This window comes from Narcine bancroftii, chromosome 2 (genome assembly GCF_036971445.1).
Source record: "Narcine bancroftii isolate sNarBan1 chromosome 2, sNarBan1.hap1, whole genome shotgun sequence".
Lineage (NCBI taxonomy): Eukaryota > Metazoa > Chordata > Chondrichthyes > Torpediniformes > Narcinidae > Narcine > Narcine bancroftii.
The window spans coordinates 137606029-137628236 of record NC_091470.1 but is presented as its reverse complement, the minus strand read 5'-3'; the positions used below and the strand labels follow the sequence as shown (position 1 = coordinate 137628236).

At 40.9% G+C, this 22208-nt stretch overlaps 1 protein-coding gene across 3 annotated transcripts in view; it reads right to left on the bottom strand.

Moving 5' to 3' along the window:
• Nucleotides 1-22208, bottom strand: part of rtf1 (RTF1 homolog, Paf1/RNA polymerase II complex component) — a 129991-nt gene that overhangs the window by 46810 nt on the left and 60973 nt on the right. For all 3 annotated transcript variants that reach the window (XM_069918129.1, XM_069918128.1, XM_069918127.1), the window contains exons 4-5: nt 20850-21054; nt 9952-10063 (exon numbers count right to left, since the gene is read on the bottom strand). In XM_069918129.1, coding sequence (XP_069774230.1) covers nt 9952-10063; nt 20850-21054 — 317 coding nt within the window. The remainder of the gene's footprint in view (nt 1-9951; nt 10064-20849; nt 21055-22208) is intronic.

The following is a 22208-nucleotide window of genomic DNA, read 5'->3' as shown; positions in this document are numbered from 1 at the left end:
AGGGTACAGAGCAGATTTACCAGGATGTTGCCTGGATTGGAAAATACATTTTGTGAGAAAATTAGCAGAGCTACTGCTTTGCTCTTTGTAGCAAAAAAGAATAAAAGGTGATTTAGAAGTATACAAGATTATGAGAGGCATAGATAAGGTATAGTCAGCATCTTTTTCCCAGGGCCAGTGTAGCAAACATCTGAACAAAGTGAAGGGAGGAAAGTTTAGGGGAGACATCAGGGACAATTTTTTTGGTGGATGCCAGGAATGCATTGCCAGGGGTGGTGATGGAGGCTGTAACAATCCGGCCATTTAAGAGACTTAGGCACATGGATGAAAGAAAAATAATGAGGTAGAGAGGGTTTAGTTTTTTGTGTAAATACATAGAGGTCATCATAACATTGTGGGTTGAAGGACCTGTACTGTGCTGTAATGTTCAATGTTTCAGGAAGATGCCTGGATTAGAGTACGAGCTTGAAGGAAAGGTTGGACAATTTGGGTTGTTTTCTCTAGAATGGAAGTTGAGGGGAGACCCGAAAGATGCTCATAAAATTATAGGATGAAGGCATTTGAAGGCGAAAGGGGTAAAGTTTAAAGAAGATTTATTAAATTTTAAATTTAGATGTGGGACTTTTTTTTTATATGCACAAAGGTAGGTGCCTGGAATGGGTTAATGGTGGAAGGAGATATAGCTTCCAGACTTTTACACACACACATGAATATGCAGGGTAAGGAAATAATAGGGATTACTTGCAGGCTGAAGAGATTTAGATTAATTTGGCACCATGTTTGGCACAGACAAGATGAAATGAAGGGCCTGTCCCTCTGATGTCTTTTTCTATGCAAATGTGGCATAAAAGGGAAAACCCAGGCAACAGCCTATCACTATTTCAAGTGTCTCGTTAAGAATAGTAAAAGGATTCTGCAAGGTGTACAGTCTGTTGGAAGTAATGAAATTAGAGCTAATTAAAGCAGAAGAGTGATTAATAAATTCAAATGTTTCACTCCAAATTTGGATTGGGTCATCATGAAAACCACTGAGTTTCCAGTAGTTGGTCGTAATATTAAAAAAAAGGGCATTGGAGCTGGACTTGTGGTAGGTGGGAAATCTAATGGTGAGAGTAAGGAGTAATATTTACTAAGAAAATGAACTATTACCTTTAAATGGTTCTATATCAAAATATTCCAATTTCCCTTTTAAGATGGGGAAGGATCAATTTACCTGTGTTGGTATTGCAATTACTAGGAGTTATAAACACCTTTTTAAGGAAATGTTTCCATATTATTTAATCAGGTTAAATTATTGTTATCAAGATGGTCACCTTTATCTATTTCCATGATTGGACGTATTAATTCTATTAAAATTAACATTTTTTCTAAATTTTTGTATCTCTACCAATAAATACCAATTTTTATCCCCAAATCCTTTTTTGATTCACTTATATTTTCCCACATATGGCAAGGAAAACACCCTCACTTAAATAAAGATCATTTCCTAATTTTAGATTTTATTATTAAACGGTCAATATATATCATTTGCTTCTTTTGTTACATTTCGATAAATTAGTTAACTGCCCTTTATGGGTAGAAATGGAACTGAATTTTACTAAAAGCACATCTATGTTGGCAATTATAGGGTTTTTTTTAATCCTCATATAAACTGACTGATAATCTGATAAAGGGACATAGTCTGAGAATGTGGGCACAATTAGCTTTTTTTGGATTTCAGAGTTTTGCTCTTTCCAGCCCTATTACATCTAACCACCTTTCTTCAACCTTCTTTATTAGATACTGCTTTTAAGGACTAGCACAGATTAGGTATTAAATGTTTTTAAGATATTTTTATTTGAAACAATCTTGCTTCCTTTGAACAACTGGCAGTAAAATTTAACTTACCAAGCACTTTTTTTTTAAAAAAGATATTTAGACAAATTAGATATTTTGTTCAATTAAAGATCCCTGACGTTCCACAAATTCCTGAGGCAAATATTTTTGATTTACTTTTTGATTTACAACTTTCTCAAAAAGATTCCATATTAATTCTTAATAATAATTTGCTGGACTTGAGAATACCCTCACTAGTAAAATTTAAGAATGATTGGGAACAGGATTTTCGGATGAGGTGTGGGATTCTACTTGTGATCTGATCAATGCGACCTTTTTGTGCACACCACTGTTTTTTGCAATTTAAAGTGGTTCATAGAGTACATATGTCTAAAGTTAAATTATCTCATTTTTATTCAGATATAAATCCTCTATGAGACAAATGTAAAAATTTTTATGCTTCATTGATTCACATGTTTTGGACTTGTCCTAGCCTAGAAAAATTTTGGAAAGCTATCTTTCAAACTTTATCAGTGATCCTCAAGGTCAAATTATAAACTTGCCCTTTAATTGCTTTATTCAGATCATTTCAAGATAATGTTTTACTGACTGCAACTCAAAACCAAATTTTATCTTTTACTTAACTGATGGCCAGATGTGCAATGTCCATTAAAAGGAAAGACAATACTCCATTGACACAGAACGGTTAAATTATATGTCTTATCTAAGTCTATAAAAAAAGAGATAAGCTATCAAAGATCCAAATATTAACTTCCAAAAGATGTGGGGTCCATTTATGGACCATGATCATAACCTATAGAAATAGGGTGTTTAGGTGCTTTTGTGCTGTCTGGTTTCAGGTCATTGTCACTGGATTCCCATGTATCTCTTTTTTTAAACCTTGATTCGTGGTTGAGGTTATTTTTTGGCTGGGATTTTCTTTTGCTTTTGATTAATGTAATAGATAATTGTGTTGTTTAACTGAATAATGTAAACATTGATAAAATTATTATAAAAAGGAAAGAGAATTGTAAACCTTTGTTGTTGTTAAGTCTTTATTTTGTTGTTACAACTGTGCTCCAGATTTTCTTATTATGACAATATCGTATGTTTTAATTATTTTTCATTTTTGAATCTTGCAGTGGTTCTCAAGTTTTTTTTCCACTCACACACCCTATGCCATTGGTGCTCTGTGATTAGTAAGGGATTCCTCAAGGTGGGATGTGGGTGGAAAGAAAAGTTTGCAAACCTCTGTTTTAATCATACCTTATTGACTTGTTATGTGCACGTCTTCATAACTCCAAAGGAAATGGGTCAATAACAATTTATTTTCAAGCCAAATATTTCTGGAACAATTGGGTCTAGAGCAGTGGTTCTCAACCTTCCCTTCCCACTAACATCCCACCTTAAGCAATCCCTTACTAATCACAGAGCATTGATGGCATAGGGATTACTTATTGTGGAATATGAGTGGAAAGAAAAAGGTTGAGAACCACTGGTTCATATTGTAAAACGTCAATAAAAATATTTTAAAAAGAAAAAGAAGAAAATGGATAAAACGCGAAAGTCTGTAGATATTGTGTTCAAGTAAAACAAAATGCTGGAAAAACTCAGTTGGTCAAAGTTTACTTTCCGTAGCAAAGATAAAGATACAGAACCAATGTTTTGGGCTTGAGCCCTTAATCAAGGTTTGAACAAAATGTAGGCAGGTGCCCAAAAAAATTGGTAGGGGAGACAGGAGGCAATAGGTGGATGAGGGAAAAATAAATGGCCACAGTAAGTGCCACTCCTCCTCCCTCACCACCATTCGGTGCCCCAAACAGTGCTTTCGAGTGAAGCAACACTTCACTTGTGGATCCTTGGGAGTTTTCTACTGCATCTGGTGCTCCCTTCTCTTCATCAGAGGGACTGGGCACAGACTGGGAGATTGCTTTGGAGATTGCTTCGTTGATGAGCACCTTTGCTTTGTCCACATCAGTGACAGGGATTTCCCACTGGCCTCAATTCCTTGCCTCACTCCCATGCTCAAATGTCTGGGAGAAGACCATCTGTAAAATGGAGGAACAACACGATTTTTCATCTAGGCACTCTCCAACTGGAGTAGCCATGGGTCCCCGCATGGGTCCCAGCTATGCCTGCCTGTTTGTAGGCTTTGTGGAGCAATCCATGCTGCAAGACACCTCAACTCTTCCTCCGGTATATATACAACTACATCAAGGCTGCCTCATTCACCCACGATTAGCTTGTCAATTTCATCCAGCCCCAATCTCAAACACACCTGGTCCATCTCTAACAATACTCTCCCCTTCCTGAATCTCTCTATCTATCTCAGGAGATAGACATATACTACAAACCTTCTAACTCCCACAACTACCTTGACTGCACCCTGTCCCCTACAAGGATTTCATCCCCTTCTCTCAACTTCTCCACCTCCGCTGCATCTGTTCCCAAGATGAGGTCATCCAGTCTAGATCTTCCGAAATGTCTGACTTCTTCCACAAATGTGGCTTCCCCTCTCCCAGATGTTCTCCATTTCCCACTCATCTGCCCTGACCCCTTCTGCCGCAGATGCAACATAGAATCCCTCTCTTCCTCACCGTCCACCCCACCAGCCTCTGCATCCAACACATTATCTGCCATAATTTCCAGAACTTACTCAGGATCCCACCACTAGACACATTTTTCCCTCTCCTGCCCTCTCGGCCTTTCGTAGGGATTGCTCCCTCTGTGAATCCCTTATGAACTCATCTCTCCCCATTTTTCGTCTGGCACCTTCTCCTGTAGCTGCAGTAGGTGTAACCCTTGTGCCTACACCTTCTCCCTCACCACAGTCCAGGCTCAAAAGAGGCCTTTCAAGTGAAGCAACACTTCAACACCAAAGGACTGATTACTGTCTTCTCAACATTGGAGAGATTGGTCACAGATTGGGAGATCACTTCGATCAGCACCTCTACTCAGTCCGCCACAACAGAGACCTCCCAGTAGCCAACCATTTCAATTCTGAGTCACACTCCCTTGCTCACTTGTCTGTCCATGACCTTATGTTCTATATCCCTTTGACCATCCGCAGATTGGAGGAACACCTTATTTTCCGTCTGGGCACTCTCTAGCCAGATGGCATTAACATAGACTTCTCTGCTTTCTGCTAACTTGCTCACCTTTTCTTTCCCTTCCCCCTTTCCAGTTCTCCTCTCCCTTCCCCCTCACCCACCCAGCCATCCCCCGATCATTGCTGTTCTCTCCTTCCCTTCACCTATCATCTCCTCCCTTTGCCACCCCTCCTTTCCCCTCTTATATTTTTGTTCGGACACTTGCTGACATTCTCTCATATCTTGATGAAGGGCTCAAGCCCGAAACATTGGTTATGTATTTTTACCTTTACTATGTAAAGTACACTGTTTGGCCTGCTGAGTTTCTCCGGCATTCTGTGTTTTTAGATCTGTGTCTACAGATTTTTGAGATTTACACTGTTTGACCTGTTGAGTTTCTCCGGCATTCTGTTATTACTAAGAAAAGGAGTATGGACAGAAGAGGAAATGAGGAACTTGTTGGTATTGGATAGTGTCCAATAACCTCTACACTTCCTAACATCCCAAAATCTACCAAAGTGCTACAATAAATAAGTAGAAGTTGCCAAATTAGTTGGAAAGCTACTGGAGATTCAGAGGATACTGACAAGAACAAGGCTGAGAGCTCTGAACATGGAGTTATAATCACATGGTAAAAGGGCCTTCAGCCCAACTTGCTCAGGAGAACTAAAATGTCTCATCCACATTCATCTCACCAGCCTGCATTTGGTCCATATCCTCTATGGGGTGATGCAGGCATAGTGACAATGACCGTTGGAATATTAGTGCTCATAATGGCATCAATTTTGACATTGTTAATACCCAATTTGAATAGTAGCACCAAGTCTTGAGACTTATACTTTCGGGGAAAAAAAATGCCAAGTCAACTAGTAACTGTTATAACACACAAAAATGCTGAAGGAATTCAGCGGGTCAGGCAGGGTCAATGGAAGGGATAGATGGTCAATGTTTCTAGCCAAAACCTTTCCTCAGGAATGGCAAGAAACAGGCAAACACCCAAATAAAAAGTTGAGGGGAGAGCAGGTAACTGTGGTATTTCTTTGTTCCTGTGAGTCAATTAAGCCATAGAATTATTTGGTAAGGATGAACGGTTGTTTAGGCTTTTTCATTAAGAGATCTCAAGTGATAATCTTAAAGGGAGAATCTCGTGTGGAAAATCTGTTTAAGAGTACATCTCAAAAAGAGCACATCAGTCTAGACAACCACATTACCAATGGTAAAAGAGATATGCAAGGCACAAATAGAATTTTTGAGCACACTGAGTATCAGCATGCCAAATTATGGGAGGTCTGATCAATGTTGTGTTCATTAGGCACAATCTACCATGGACATTGATATATTTAGTCCCTGTTTTTGGTTAGCAAAGGTGTTGGATATGAAATATTGGTTGAGTAAGTCAACGATGCTATCACAAGTTTTAAAAATAAACAGCAGCAGATTCATATGGTTTTTACCATTTAAAACCTGAAAGGGATAGACCCAACGACCTAACAACTGTTGTTTTCTCTTTGTGAATAAACATAGAAACATAGAAGATAGGAGCAGGAGTAGGTCATTCGACCCTTCGAGCCTGCTCTGCCATTCAACGAGATCATGGCTGATCTTAAAGTTCAGTACCCCGTCCCCGCCTTCTTTCCGTAACCTTTAATACCCTTATACTGAATGAAAAGGATACCACATGGTCTTAAAGATAATCACACTGTTTTAACCCTTTAGGCAACAATAACAAATACCACAGAGCATCTGTTTAAGGTGAGTGGAGGAAAGTTTAGGGTAGACAATAAAAGTTTTTCTTAAAACACAGAGTGGGGGGAGCCTAGGGTACATTGTCCAGGATGGTGGTGGAGGCTGGTGCAATAGGGACATTTTAATAGGGACATATGCGCCTGGATGTAAGAACAACAGAGGGTTATGGGTGACAGGTAGGGAAGGATCACATTGTTGTGGAGTTGGTTCACATTGCAAACCTTAGGGCATGCACTGTGCTATAATGTTCCATATAACCAGTTACGGAGCGGAAACAGGCCATGTTGGCCTTTCGAGTCCGCACCAGTTCACTGATTTTGTGCGCTCTCTTCAGGCATTGGTCCTGGTAGATCTTCATTCAATAACGATGGGCGAATTCAATGCAGCTGGAATCAGTCGTAGAAATGTTTGTGATGTTGGAGGACTAACTGTCAGGGACAAGCCACAGCTGTCAGGTCTCTGGAATAAAGCCTGGCCTTGTGGTCAAGATGAGAAGGGAGGCTGGGAAGAGGAAAGGCTGTGTTGAGAGGTGTTTTATAAATCTGATGACCCCTATAAGTTGAGTAATATTGATAAATGTCAGATCATGATTGGACTTATTACTTTGAGAACATTTACAAATACTCATACTGAAAGGCTCACAGATACAATTTATATTAATGATTGGCAATAATTACCATTTTAAATTATGCAACCATTACCTATGGAATCAAAAGCTTTTGCAAGATCGAAGAAAAAACAAGGTTATCGGAAAGGTACTTGCTAGGTTATGAGTTTCTATCAACTTTATTCAAATAGTTTTAGATCTATCTTTTCATTGACTGAGGGAAGCAAGGCTGGTAGTGGTCCCATTCTGATCGAGTGACTGGCTTCTTCCCATTTGTGTGATGGACCTGCCTTTATGCACTGAAGAGGGGAGCAATTTCAATCTTTATGTTTTTAACCTGTTTGAGGGCCTTTGCCTTTCCTGGTGGCTGTCAGTGAATTATTTAGAACTAAGCCATTACATTAAAAATTGTTGAGAGGTGCCATGCAAAGACCAGACTACACATAAATGTTTAAGACATCAGGTCTTTATATGACCACCAAAAAACACAATTTAGTCATTAGAGCTAGACTTTGAAGATCTTGGTTTGAGAAAGAGATGCAAGGATTGTTCCTTGTGTGGGTAGCATGAGTGAAGATCCTAGAGAAAGCATGACTTGTAAAACCTGTGTAAAACAATGCACAAAATCTGCATTGTAACCTGTTTTAATTATTTATGACAGGCATCATAGACTCTTTATCATTAATGGATGAAGAGGATGGGAAACAAATCAGCCAGCCCTTCCCCACATCTCTATTTCCCACACATCTGCCCTGGCCTTCTCCACCCCAAGACACAGCAAGAACAAGAGTCCCCTTGTCCTCACCTACCACCCCACCAGCCTCCACATCCAGCATATTATCCTTTGCAATTTAGGCCATCTATAACGTCATCACACCACCAGATATATCTTCTGCTTTCTGCAGAGACTGGTCCTTCCAAGACTCCCTCGTCCACTCAACCCTTCCCATTCATTGCCCCCTTGATACCAAGCCCTTTGACCTCAGGAAATGCTGCACGCGCCCACGCCGCCTCCCTCACCCCCATTCAGGGCCCCAAACAATCCTCCCAAGTGAAACAACACTCACTTGTCAATCTCCAGAAGTCATCTACTGCATTCGGTGCTCCTGTGGTGGCCTCCTCCACATCAGAGGTTGGACGGAGACGATGCAGACTGGGGCATTGTTTCATTGAGCACCTTTGCTTGGTCCACTGTAAACAGGGACCTCCCAGAGGCCAACCATTTTAATTCCACACTAACATGTGTATCCATGGCCTCACGCACTGCCAAACCGAGGCTACACACAAATTGGAAGAACACCACCTAATATTCTGTCTGGGCACTCATCAACTTTTCCAGTTTCCGTTGAACCCTTTCCCTAATCCTCTCCTCCAGCACCCCACCCCCTTCCTCTCCATTCAGAGAGCTACCCCTTGCCCCATCACCTCAGCATTTTTCTCTTCTACCCTTCCACCCATATCCATCCATGATCTCTTACCCATTAGTCTGTACTCCTTTCCTATTGCTTCCTCCCCTTTTCTCTTCTCACTGCCCCCCACCTTTTTATTAAGGTTCCAAAAAGCCTGTTTTTTGCTCAAATCTTGGTGAAGGGTTCAGGCCTGGAACTTTACTTTCTATAGATGCTGGATAACCAGCTGAGTTTCTCCAGCATTTTTGTGCACTATGTTACAATTTCAATGACTGCACACTTTCATGTTTCAATCTCTCACTCAATGTGTAGATTAAAGGTTTTCAAGTTTATTAATCCCTGTTAAATGCAGCCAGGGATGGAAAGGATATGTAGGTATTGGGGTCTTGCTAAAGAAAGCCTTTGGTAGTATCAGATGGTTGGTGAAATTTCCATGCATTAAACTTCAATGCAGGTTTGTCCAACAACTCACACAGAAAGGGGAATCGAATACAATGAACTAAGGTGATGATGGGCAGCCTGATATTGCTTGTAGGAAAGGGTCATTTATAGCTATTTTTAACAGCACAGTTAAGTTTGAGGATAATGAAGGTTCCTTTGAGGAAAAGCCCATTGTGAGAAGATAGCTGGGGGAGCTGGTAATGGACTTCTGAGAAGTTAATGAAGTTACAACATTTGCATTTGTTTTGGTGGCCTGTGGAAAATGGTCCTCTGAGAATGATTTATTGATGAACTGTAAGTTTGATAAATTTTAAGAAATTTACTACTAGAATTGCTAAGTGTTTTATCTGGTTTTGATTCTCTTGCTTATTTTTATGGATTTATAGTTTCTGTGGAGGCATTTTGCTGCTAATTTTGGCACAAAATATTTATATCTTTGCATTGTGCAAATTATGCAATGTGAAATTAACTTGCACAGAGTAACTACATATTTGATGATGTACCTACTAACCTGGCTTCCTTATCTGGTAAATATTTATGCCCTTGTTCAAATTTTTTTGTTTTTCTTCCCTCCTGTACCCAGTAAAGTTCTCACAGATGTGAGACTTAAATTTTGCTTAGAGATCTATTAAGGGCAATTTAATAATTCTCATTTTTTGGGGGGGAAACAGAAGAATGTGTCCCTACATGAGATCTGTTTAAACAGCAATGTGTGATTTAAAGTGCCCAGCCAGAGACTAGATTATACACCAAACATCCAATCCCAGGATAGATGCAGCACCAGATTCTGTAGTATCTGGCAGGAAGTGTACTCTCTTGAGAGGGAAATGCTAAAACAGGATACCGGTAACTCCTGAATCTGCTGCATCTTCTTCTCGCGCTCTTCCTCCATTTTCTTTTTCTTCTCTTTCTTTTCTTTTTTCTTTGCTGCCTTCAGCTTCTTTTCAATTTCAAATCTGCCAAAGATTGGAAGAGCCCTTTGAATAGCACCTGAAATTCAGCTCAATTTCCAGGTTCACACTGAGGTGACCTGAACTAATCTGTACTGCACACACAGCACAGGAAGATACAAATCTCAACAGTAGACAAGGTGGAAATGCTCTCCTGCTCTCTCTTCTTTCCCCTTAGTTTAAATCCAATATAATCTATCTAAAGGTACACCTCGTTAGCTCGAAACCAGCACACAGTGGTCAAAGCTGGCCAACTTTTGACACTTGACACCCTTATGGTCGGGGTACCCAACTGCATCAACCAGTCTGCCTCAAGTCAGACTCCTGACCTGGGCAGTTTGGTATAAATGCTATATGGTTAGTTGTGCAGCTTGAGAGAGAGAGAGTGAGAGAGAGAGAGAGAGAGAGAGAGAGAGAGAGAGAGAGAGAGAGAGAGAGAGAGAGAGAGAGAGAGAGAGTGAAAGTGAGAGTGAGAGATAACAATAAAATCAGACCCGTCAGCATTACTGTTGAGTAAAGGTAATTATGGAGACATGAGAGAGGAGCTGGCTAAAGTTGATTGGAAGGAGATCACAGCAGGGAAGATGGTAGAACAGCAATGGCAGGAGCGTTTTGGAGTAATTTGAAAGATGCAAAATCATTTCATCCCAGAGAAGAAGCTCTCCAAAGGGAAAGTGAGGCAACTGTATCTGACAAGGAATGTGAAAGACAGCACAAAACCAAAGGAGAGGGCACAGAGTATTCTAAAACTTAGCAGAACACCAAAGGATTGGGTGGCCTTTAAAAACCAACAGAAAGGCAATTAAAAAACAATAAGGGAAGAAAAGATGAAACAAAGATAAGTTCAAAAGGATACCAAAAGATAATTTGGATATACAAAAATATGCAAGAGTGGATATTAGACTTTTGGAAAATGATGATGGAGAAGTGGTAACGGTAAACAATGAAATAGTGGATGAACCAAATAAGTGTTTTGCATCATTCTTCACTGTGAAAGACATCAATGACATGACGGAAAATTCGAGGCAGCCAGATGGGAGAAGTGACTGTAGTTGCTATCACGATGAAGGTGCTCTGGAAGCTGAAGAGGCTGAAGATGGATAAGTCACCTGGTCCAGACAGATTATATTGCAGGACTCTCAAAGAGGCAGTTGAAGAGAACACATTAGAAGTGATCTTTCAGAAATACCTAGAGAAGGGAATGGCTCCAGAGGACTGGACTACTGCAAATGTCACTCCCCTCTTCAAGAAAAGCAGGAGAGAGGCAAAATACAAGAAGTTATAAGTCAGTTAGCCTAACTTCAGTGGTTAGCAAGATTCTAGAATGAGAATTCAGGGTCCTTGAAAACACATAATAAAATAGCCAAAGTGAGCATTGCTTCAGTGGACATCTTGGCGGACAAATCTGTTGGAATACAAAAGCAGGACAAAGAAGAGCCAGTGGATCTTGTTTACTTTTATTTTCAGAAGGCCTTTTGACAAGGTACCACACATAATGCTGTTAAACAAGATAGGAGCTTGTGTATTAGGAGAAAGGAGTTATCATGGAGACACGATTGGCTTACTGGCGGAAGAAAAAGATTGGGTTAAAAGAGGCCTTTTCAGGCTGCCTGCCAGTGACTAGATGTTCCACAGGGAACATGATTTGAATGATGGAATTTATAGTTTTGTGGCCAAATTCGCAGATGATATATGGAAAGGTGGAGGGGCAGTTAGCGTTGAGGAAGCAGAGAGTCCATTGAGGGATCTGGACCGGTTAGGAGGATGGGCAAAGATGCACACGGAATGCAGCATAGGGAAGGGTATGGTCATGCACTTTGGCAGAAGGAATAGATCATTTTCTAAATGGGAAGAAAATTCAGAAAGCAGAGATCCAAAGAGTCTTGGTAGTCCTTGAGCAGCATTCCCCAAAATGTTTAACTAGCAGGTTGAGACATGTAAGGAAAAGACAATAATACAAGAGCAAGGTTGCAATGCTGAGGCTCTACAAGGCTTTGGCAGTCTGTTTTTGGAGTACTGTAAGTAGCTTTAGGCCCCACACTAAAGGAAGGATATGCTGGCACTGGAGAGGGCTCCGAGGAAGTTTACAAGAATAATTCTAGGGATGAGAAGGTGAATGCACAGATGCATTTGACAGCACTGGGCCTATAATGGCTAGAGTTTGGAAGGATGAAAGGGGTGGCCTATTGAAGCCTACTAAACGTTGAAAGCACTTTATTAATATTGATTAAAAAAATTACAAGGATGTTGTCAGGACTTGTATGGGAAAAGGTTGAAATAGGTTAGGACTGAGGGGATATTTGATTGAAGTGTACGAAATTATGAGGGATATAGAAAGAATAAATGCAAACAGGATTTTTCTACTGAGGTTGAGTGAGACAAGAATGAGATGACATGGGTTACAGGTGAAAAGTGAAATGTTTAAGGGACCTTCTTCAGAGGGTGGTGAGTGTTGAATGAGCTGCCAGTGCAGGTGGTGGATATGGGTTAGAGCTCATCATTTAAAATTGGATAGGTACATGATTGGGAGGGGAATGGTCCAGGTGCAGACTGATGGGACTAGGTGGAATAAAAAGTTCAGCATGGACTAGATAGGCTGAAGGGCCTGTTTCTGTGCAGTACTGTTCTATGGACTCAATACAGTAGATGTGGAGAATATAGCAAGAGCCTGTCTTGGAATAAAAGTACAGCATTTTAAAACAGAATGGAGGAGAAATTTATTTAGCCAAAGGGTGATGGATTTGTGGAATTCGTTGCCACAATGGCTGTAGCGGCTAAGTCATTGGATATAGGTAAAGCAGGTTCTTGATTTGCAAATATATCTAAAGTTACAGGGTGAAGGCAGGAGAATGGGGTTAAGAGAAAAAAAAGTACCTCAACCATGATTCGAATGATGGAGCAGATATGACCTGATCTGGTGTATCAGCACAAGCTTCAGACAACCGATCTCCACCTTTGTAACGGTATACATCACTGTTCCTGTCTCAACTCATTTAGTGCTTCAGCACTAGACTCGAGACTTTGCTCTTCTCTGAATTTACTCCACAATCAAAAGTCAGCTAAAATACTGCTCTCAAACTATAATTCCCATTTGTCCTCTCACATCTCCCATGAATATAGGTTTACATGATAGAACCAGCCCTGCTACACTTTGATTTTATCAGCTTATATTACTGCAAAACAGGCAGTGGGCATTTAGCCTCTTGGGTCAACAAAGGCACACAAGACAACAAACCTATCAGCCCTATTCTCCCTCTCCTGTATCCTCAAACACACACAAACTCTCCTTTGATGCAGTTTGCCACTTACACTAACTCGGAATGTGGAGAGGGCTTCAAACTAACTAGGATGAGATATGCCTCCAGAAACAGAAGGTTAAATAAATTAAGAGGAAATAAAAGAGCACTGGAGAGTAAAGGGAAAACAGAGTCATGGTGAGTCTGGCCTGGCAGATGTAAATAAAAATATGCAAAACACAGCAAATCCACAGTTGTAGATAACTGTAAAAAAAAAATCAAAGCTTAATGGTTTCCATCTGAATGCACGCACCACATACAACATACAATAGCTCTTCTGGAAATGTTCATAACTGCCCAGGACTGCTCAATATTCAAGATCATACACTGTTCCAAAAGAAAATGTCAAAGGGGTAATTTGGTGGAATGGAGTTGTTATTCAACGAAGGTATTGGTCCTTAAGAAAAAGTCCTAATTTGAAATAGACCATTCTCTCCATGGATTCTTCCTGATCCATTGAATCTCTTCAAGCTTTCTTTGTTCACTCAAAGTACCAAACCACTGCTGAGTTGTGAGACATGGCAGTGGATAGTGATGTAGCATCAGTTTGAGTTGAAGCCACGAATAGCAGGGGAAGGAAGACAAGTGGGAAGATACTGGAAGTTGCGTATAGACCCCCAAAATGTGACCTCTCAGAGCATAAATAGAGACATGTTTGAAGGTAAACTGCAATTATCACAGGAGATTTTAAAGTACATATTGATTGGAGGAACTACCCTTCTAAGGGTATTGTGGAAGAACTTGGAATGTGTCAGTGGATTGCTTTTTAGAGTGCTCTGATAGAGTCCACCCCAGTATGGGTTATTTTCGATTGGGTCTTATGTAATGAGGAAGGATTAACATAAAACACAACAGCACAATACAGGCCTTTCGGCCTTCAATGTTGTGCCGACCCACATATTCCTACCAAAAAACGAAACCCTTCCAACCTCGTAACACTATTTTTCTTTCACCAATGTGCCTGACTAAGAGTCTCTTAAATGCCCCGAATGTTTCAGCCTCCACCATCACCCCTGGCAAGACATTTCAGTCACCCACAACTGTGTTTTAAAAAAAAAATTACTCCTCATGTCTCCCCTAAACTTTCCTCCCTTCACTTTGTACAGACATTTGCTACTCCTGCCCTGGGGAAAGAAATGCTGGCTGTCTACTTATTTATGGCCCTCAGAATCTTCTAGACTTCTATTAAGTCACCTCTCATCCTCCTGCATTCCAAAGAGAAAAGTCCTAGCTTTGCTAACCTTGCCTCGTAAGACTTAATTTTTAATCCAGACAACATCTGGTTAATCTCCTCTACACTCTTTCCATAGCTTCCACATCCTTCCAAAATGAAGTTGACCAGAACTAAATAATATTCTAAGTGTGATCTCACCAGAGATTTGTAGAGTTGCAACATGACCTTTCTACTCCTAAACTCAATCCACCTATTAATGAAGTCCAGCATCGCATAGGCCTTCTTAACTATCCTATCAACCTATGCAGCAACATTGAACGATGTTTGGATTTTAACCCCAAGGTCCCTCTGTCTTCCACAATATTAACTATCTGATCATTAACTCTGTACTCAGCCTCAAAGTTTGACCTTCCAAAATGCATCACCTCACACTTATACAGATTAAACACCATTTCCCATTTTTCCGCTTAGCTCTAGACCTTATCTATATCCTTTTGAAGAATACAACAACCTTCAACACTATCCACAACTCCTCCAAGCTTCATATCATCCGCAAACTTATGGAACCATCCTGCCGCTCTTTCATCTTGGTCATTTTCAAAAATCATAGAGCAGGGGTCACAGAACAGATCCTTGCAGAATTCTACTATCAGGGAATCTTGTGGTAGTGACCACAATATGATAGAATTCAAAATGCGGTTTAAGGATGAACTTCATAGGTCCATAACCAATCATGACTTCAGTGTAAAGAACAGCAATGATAATATTAGAAAGAAAAAATTGTCTAAGGTGGACTGGGTAAACAAGTAGCAGGTAGGTCAGCAGAGGTATGGTGGCAGATATTCAAACAGCTAGAAAACAAAGATCAGCAAGAGGTTAACCCAGACAAATAGAGGGATTCCTTGAGAAAGCACATCCAGAGGTCATAGAGGATATCAGGATAATGCTCAATGAAAACTGGGGCATAAAAAGTGGCAAGGGCTGGTGGTTGACCAGAGCACTGGGAAGTTTTAGCAGCTGAAGACTCTCATAAGAGGAAAAAAAATGAATAAACAAAAAGAACAAGACTCTATGGAGATACAATTAGTAGGAAGATGGATATGATGAATGTGGGGCCTCTGGAGAACAAGACTGGTGAATTAAGAAATAGATAAAGAAATGACAGACTTATGATATGCCAGAGGAAATTGTAGAGGCAGGTATAATTATGTTTAAAAGATATTTGGATAGTTTCCTAGATCAAAAAGGTTCAGACAGATATGGGCCAAATGCAGGCAAATGGAACTAGCTCATAAAGCCACCTTAGCATGAAAGAAAAAACACAATGCTGGAGAATCTCAGCAGGTCAGACAGTTAACATTATTTTCTTTGGCTTGGCTTCGCGGACGAAGATTTATGCAGGGGGTAAAAAGTCCACGTCAGCTGCAGGCTGACGTTATATAGCATAGATAAATATACATAACCAACTTTTCAGGCTTGAGCTCTTCAAGGTATGAACAAAATGTAGGCATGCAACGGAGCAAAATAGTGAAGGGGAGGGGCAGGAGCACACGCAGGTGGATAAGGGAGGATGGGCTCAACAGCAAACAGGGGAGGGGGGTTGCTCTGTGATTGGAGAGGGGATGAGGTGGAGAACTGGAGAAAAGACAGTGATGGAGAAAAGAGTGAGAAGGGGAGTAGGTTTGTAGAAATCAGAGAAGTCTATATTAATGCCATCCAGTTGGAGAGTGCACAGATGGAATATTAGGTATTCCTCCTCCACTATGGGTGGTTTTGGTTTGGCAGTGCACAAGGCCATGGGCAGATATGTCAGCATGGAAATGGGGTGCAGAATTGAAGTGGAAGGCCACTGGGAAATCCTTGACACTCATACAGACAGAGCAAAGCGATCTCCCAGTCTTTCCAAAGTGGAGAAGGCCACAACAGGAGCGTCGGACCCTGACAACATGTCACAAACAACATAAACTGACCACCAGACATATCTTCCCCTCTCTGCCTGCCCTTCCCACCAATCGCCCCCTTGGCATCTTCCCCCTGCAGTCACAGGAAGTGTCATACTTGCACCCACACCCCTCCCTCACCACCATTAAAGGTCCTAAACATCTCTTTCAAGTGAAGCAACATTTCACTTGTGAATCTACAGGAGTCATCTACTGCTCCCATGGTGGCTTTTTCTACATTGGAGAATCTGGACACAGAGTGGAGATCACTTCACTGAGCACCTTTACTCTGTCCGCATCAATGACCAACCATTTCAGTTCTATACCTCATTCCCATGCTGACTTGTCTGTCCATGGCCTCATGTACTGTTCAACCAAGACCGCCTGTAAATTGGAGGAGCAACACCCAATATTCCATTTGGACACTCTCCAACCGGATGGCATTAACTTAACTTCTCCAATTTCTGCTAACCGACCCTATTCTCCCTCTCTTCCTCATCCCTCTCATCTCCTTTCCTCCAGCTCTCCACCCCCTTCATTTACAGAGACAACCACCTCTCTGTTTGCTGTTGTGCCCTCCATTATCTATCTATTAACTTCTGCCTATGAGCAGTGCTCTTCCCCTTCCCCCTAATGTCCATCATTTTGCTCAGACACCTACTACATTTAGCTCATAACTTGATGAAGAGCACAAGTCCAAAACGTTGGTTATGTACTGATCTTTGTTATATAAAGTACACAGTCTGACCCGCTGTGTTTCTCCAGCATTGTGTTTTCACTTCACATCACGGCATCTGTATATTTGTATTTTACTCTTAGCATGGACATGTTTTGTTGAGTGGTCTGTTTCCCTGCTGTGTTGAATGATTATTTTTGTTCCTATCTTCATTATGGAAGACAATGCCAACACCCTTATGGTATTAGATAGGCTAACTGCAAATATGGTGATATAACTTCCAAAAATTCTATTGGTAAGGGTCAAAATATTGGAGAAAGTCAGGTGAGTAAAGGCAGACATGTCACCAGGAATCGATGGAAAATATGGCTGAGATTTAAAGGAGTGGCTGCAGAGATTACTGAAATTCATCTGTGCTGACCAAGTTACCCTTCTAAGCTTGCTCCATACCTCTCCAAACCTTTATTAATCATGTATCTTTTAAACACCTGCCTTAACCATTTCTTCTGACAATTTGTTCCACATGCATATCGCACAATGCATGGAAAAGTTGTCCCTCAGATCTTCCTTAAATCTTTCCCGTCAACCTATGCTCTCCGGTTTTAGATTTCCCCTACCCTAGGAATATGGATTCAGAATTGGCTGGCCCATAGGATGGAGGGTAGCTTTGGAAGGGTGTTAATCTGGCTGAAGACCTGTGACCTCTGGTGTTCTGCAGGCTTTGGTGCTGGAATACCTATTGCTTGCAAGATATACAAATGAATGGGATGAAAAAGTAGGTGGGTTGGTTAGTAGATGATAAAGATTTTTGGTGCTATAGACTATGTAGAGGACAGTGAAAGTATGCAAAAAAAAAAAAAAAAAAAAAATTATTCAGTTACAGATATGGACAGAGTAACAGCAGACGGAGTTTGCACTTTGGGAGGCCAATGTTTTCAATTAAAGCCAATGAAATGTAGAGGGATCAGGAGGTACAAGTCCGTAGTTCCTTGACAGTAGGCTGAGAGAATGGAAAAGTCGTGCGGAATGCTTGCCTACACTAAGCGGGACATTGAGTACAAAAGGAGAAAAAAAAAAATCATGTTGCAACTAAACAAAACTTTGGTTTAGAGACATGTGAGCATTCTGTGCAATCCAGGTTTTAAGGGAAGGATGAATGGCGAGGCTTTGGAAAGGAGAGTTGCCAGGATGTTGCTTGATTAGGGGGTATGAGCCATAACGCAAGTCTGGACAAACTTGGTTGTTTAATCTAGAGCATCAGAGTGATGTGCAAGAAGTTTATAAAATTTTGAGAGACATTGAAAAGGTAGACAGTCAATCTTTTACCCAGGATAAAAAGTGTCACATATTAAGAGATGTGCATATTAAGAGTGAGCAAGTTTTTTTAAAAAAAAGTGGTAGGTGCCTGAAACAAACAGCTAAGAATAGAAGAAAATAGAACTGTACTGTTTAAGAGATTTCTAAACGGACACACGAATATGGAAGGAAAAGAGGAATGTGCACAGTGTGCAGGTCACAGTTTTAGATAAACTTTAGTGTCATGTCCAGTGCAAACATGTGGACACTTATCTTAATTGCAAAGGGGTTGGAGTTGAAAAATAGGTTTTGTTGCAATTGTACGAGGTGTCAGTGATGCCTCAGCTGGAATGCTGCATAGTTTTGGTCTCTGACCACGAAAAATACTAACGTTTAAGTAACACAAAGGATATTCACCAAACAAATACGTGGAATGACCCACTAAATTGTTTGGATCTGTAGTCCATGGAGTTAAGAATGAGGCATGGCCTTAATCAAACATAGAACATTAAATATATTCTAATGATAGGGAGCTTGACAGGGTAGACATTGGAACGAACAAGGGCTGGTCATTGCAAACAGAGGTACATGCAGAATAGAATAGGCCTTTCACCCCAAATCAGTTGGCATGGTTAGTGTAGCAGTTAGCGCTAGAGATCTGGAATGGGTTTTGAATTCCGTGCTGTCTGTAAGGAGTTGGTATATTCACCCTGTCTCAGGGTTTTCCCTGGTGGCCTCCAGTTTCCTCCCACCACTCAAATCGTACTGGGGGGGGGGGGGAGAGTTGAACTTCAATTAGCTCCAATTGGGCGACAAGGGCACGTGGGCCGAAAGAGCCTGTGACCATGCTGCGTATCTAAATTTATTTAAAAAAATAAATTTAACTCAGTCAGTACAACATTGTGGACCAAAGGGCCTGTACTTGGCAGTAAATGTTCCATGTTCGTCCACGTTGGCATTCTGGGCAAGTCCTATTTGTCTGCATTTGGTCTATTCCTTCCTCTCCATACATCTGTCCAAATGTTTATTTGAACGTCGTTGTGTTGGTTTCCACTGACAGCTCATTCCAAATTCAGACCATCCTTGAGTGAAGTTGTATCTGTGTCCCACTTAACTCTCTCCCCTCTTATATTAAACTCTCTCATTCCAAAATCATCTACCTTGGGAAATAAAATTTATCAATGATCATTGATTATCATATTTTATAAACCTTCAAGATTACTTTTCATTCCCCTTCACTCTGGGAGTAGACACAGCCTATTCAATCTCTTACTTTCACTGCAGCCTTCAAGTTGGAGTGACATCCTGGTGAATCTCTGGAATTCTCTACCCCAGTGGCTATGGAAACAGGACAAGGGGCGGCATTTAAATTGGAGGTGGATAAATATCTGATAGACTGAGAAATAGAGGGGTATGGAAAAACAGCAGAGAAAAAAAAAATCAGCCATGATTCAATTAAATAGCAGGAAACACTTGATGGGCTTTCCTGCTCCTATTTTGTGTCAAAGGGTAATTACCAGCAAGCTACCAGCATACCTATAGAATGTGGCATAAAACTGGAGCATATATAGAGGAAGCCCTGTTTTCTGTTACTCTGAACATCCTATATCCAACCCTGCAACCTTCTGATACGTTTTGCAGACCATAAATTACCTTGACTCCACCAATGTTGGCTGTGCACGATGCCACCTCAAACCCAGAACTGAAAGTTTTGCTCCAAATGCCTGTCTGCCTCTTTCTTCCTTTGCAGACTTTAAAACCTTCTACTTGCTTTAGGTCAACTGCTGCATTGTTTCTGCGAGCAGCTTAGTGTCAAATTTTGTTTCATAAACTTTTAGTGAACAATTTAAAAAAGCATTGAGACAGGCCCGTTGGCTCACCAGATGCGTGCCAACAATCAACAGCCAATTACAAATATCCAAGCCTAACCCTTTTTATTTCCCTTTAGTTCCTATCATTCACCTACACAGAGATGACTTAGAATAGCCAATTTACCTACCAAACCCATCACATCTTTGGGATATTGGAGGAAGCTGGAATACTGATTGAAAACCCAAGTAGTAACAGTGAGAAAATACAAATTCCACAGACAATACCAGAGGTCAGGTCTGAGCCCAGATCGCTGGAGCAGCAAGGCAGTAGGTCACTCCACTGTATCACCCTAGTTTACAATGACACAACATAAAAACATTTCAACTTGCTTGTACATCTTCCACCTGTTGGTATAAATCAGAGCCTGAAAGTCTTCACTAAATTCCCCCAAATCAGAGACTTTTTTCAAATTTTCATTGCCTGACACAGGCAATGAAAACAACTCAACAACTAAGTGCTGTCTGGAAAAGACACGACAGTGGATTGAAGCTGCCTCTAACATGTTTAAATGTAACATATCCTTGGTACAGCATCTCACCTCCGCCTTAGCACCTCTCTCTTCTCTATCCGGTTGTAGAGTTCTTGCTCTCGTTCCTTCTCGGTCATTTGTTCCAACCTTGCTCTGTCCTCCTCATCACCCATGAGGTCATCATCATAGCCATCATGGAACTCTTCCTCTTCTGATGAGGATGAAGACTCGGAGCTTGAAGAAGAGCTACTCCTTTCTGAATCAGAAACTTCCCCTGAAATTTTAAACATGTTATTTATTCACCAAATACTAACCATACATGGGCAACAGGAAAGGGTGTGAGGATAGGGTGGGGAGAGGGGTTTAGGGGTAAGGGAATAGAGAATTTACATTTTTTTAAAAATTGTATCTTTATTGAAGTAAATTACCATATTTAGCTTACTGTCTTAGAAGGCCCAGGGTGCTTGGTTTGCACAAACTCCTCAGAACATGGGATGGGGGAGGTTAAGAATGATTTAACATCATAAAACAGGACATGGCCAAAATGCACTAGGAGCAACTGCTAGTCTAAGAGATTGTATCACTGGATTAATAATCTAAATTTCAAGGCTGTCTCCTTGGACATGGGTTCAATCCCACCATGGTAGATGGCAAAAAAAAATCAAATTCTGAAATTAAAAAGTTCAATTAATGCCACAGAACCCCTATTTTTGACTTTTGTAAAGACTTTCTGGTTCACCGAATTACAGGAAAGAAATTCGTCATCCTGGTCTGCTCGACATGCGACTCCACACCTTCAGTAACATGCTCAAATGTGAACTGCCTGAGTAATTCCTTGTCAGTCATTCTGTTATAATGGATTGCTAGAAAACCAATGAAAAAAACAAAACCAGGTCACCTGGAATTGACCAAGGCACTGGAAACACCACCAGCAAAAATGCCCTGTGGACTCTGAGAATTCCTTCATGCCAACATCTGGAGACTGGTTTCAAAGTTGGGAGAGCGGTTTTTGCAGATCAGACAAATGACTGCCTGACATAGTCACACTCATGAATCATACTTTATATTCAATGACCCTCATACCATCTCAATCTCTGGGTACACTATGTTTCACTGCCAGGACAGACCCAGCAGAAGCAGGGACACCGTGGTGTTTAGATGGGAGGGAAGAGCCTTGGGACTCCCAGCATTGACTCTGAATCCCTTGAAATCTCATGCATCAGGTTGAACATAAGCAATGAAACCAACTGATGACCTACTAACACATTATTAGCAAGCAAAATGGGCCAGATGATGAACAGACTGAACCCAGCACTGAGTACCCTTGTGACACTGCAGGCAATCAGCAGTGGCAGAGTTGTTTTTTTTTAAATTTAGACATACAACAAGTTAACAGGCCATTTCGGCCCACGAGTCCATGCCGCCCAA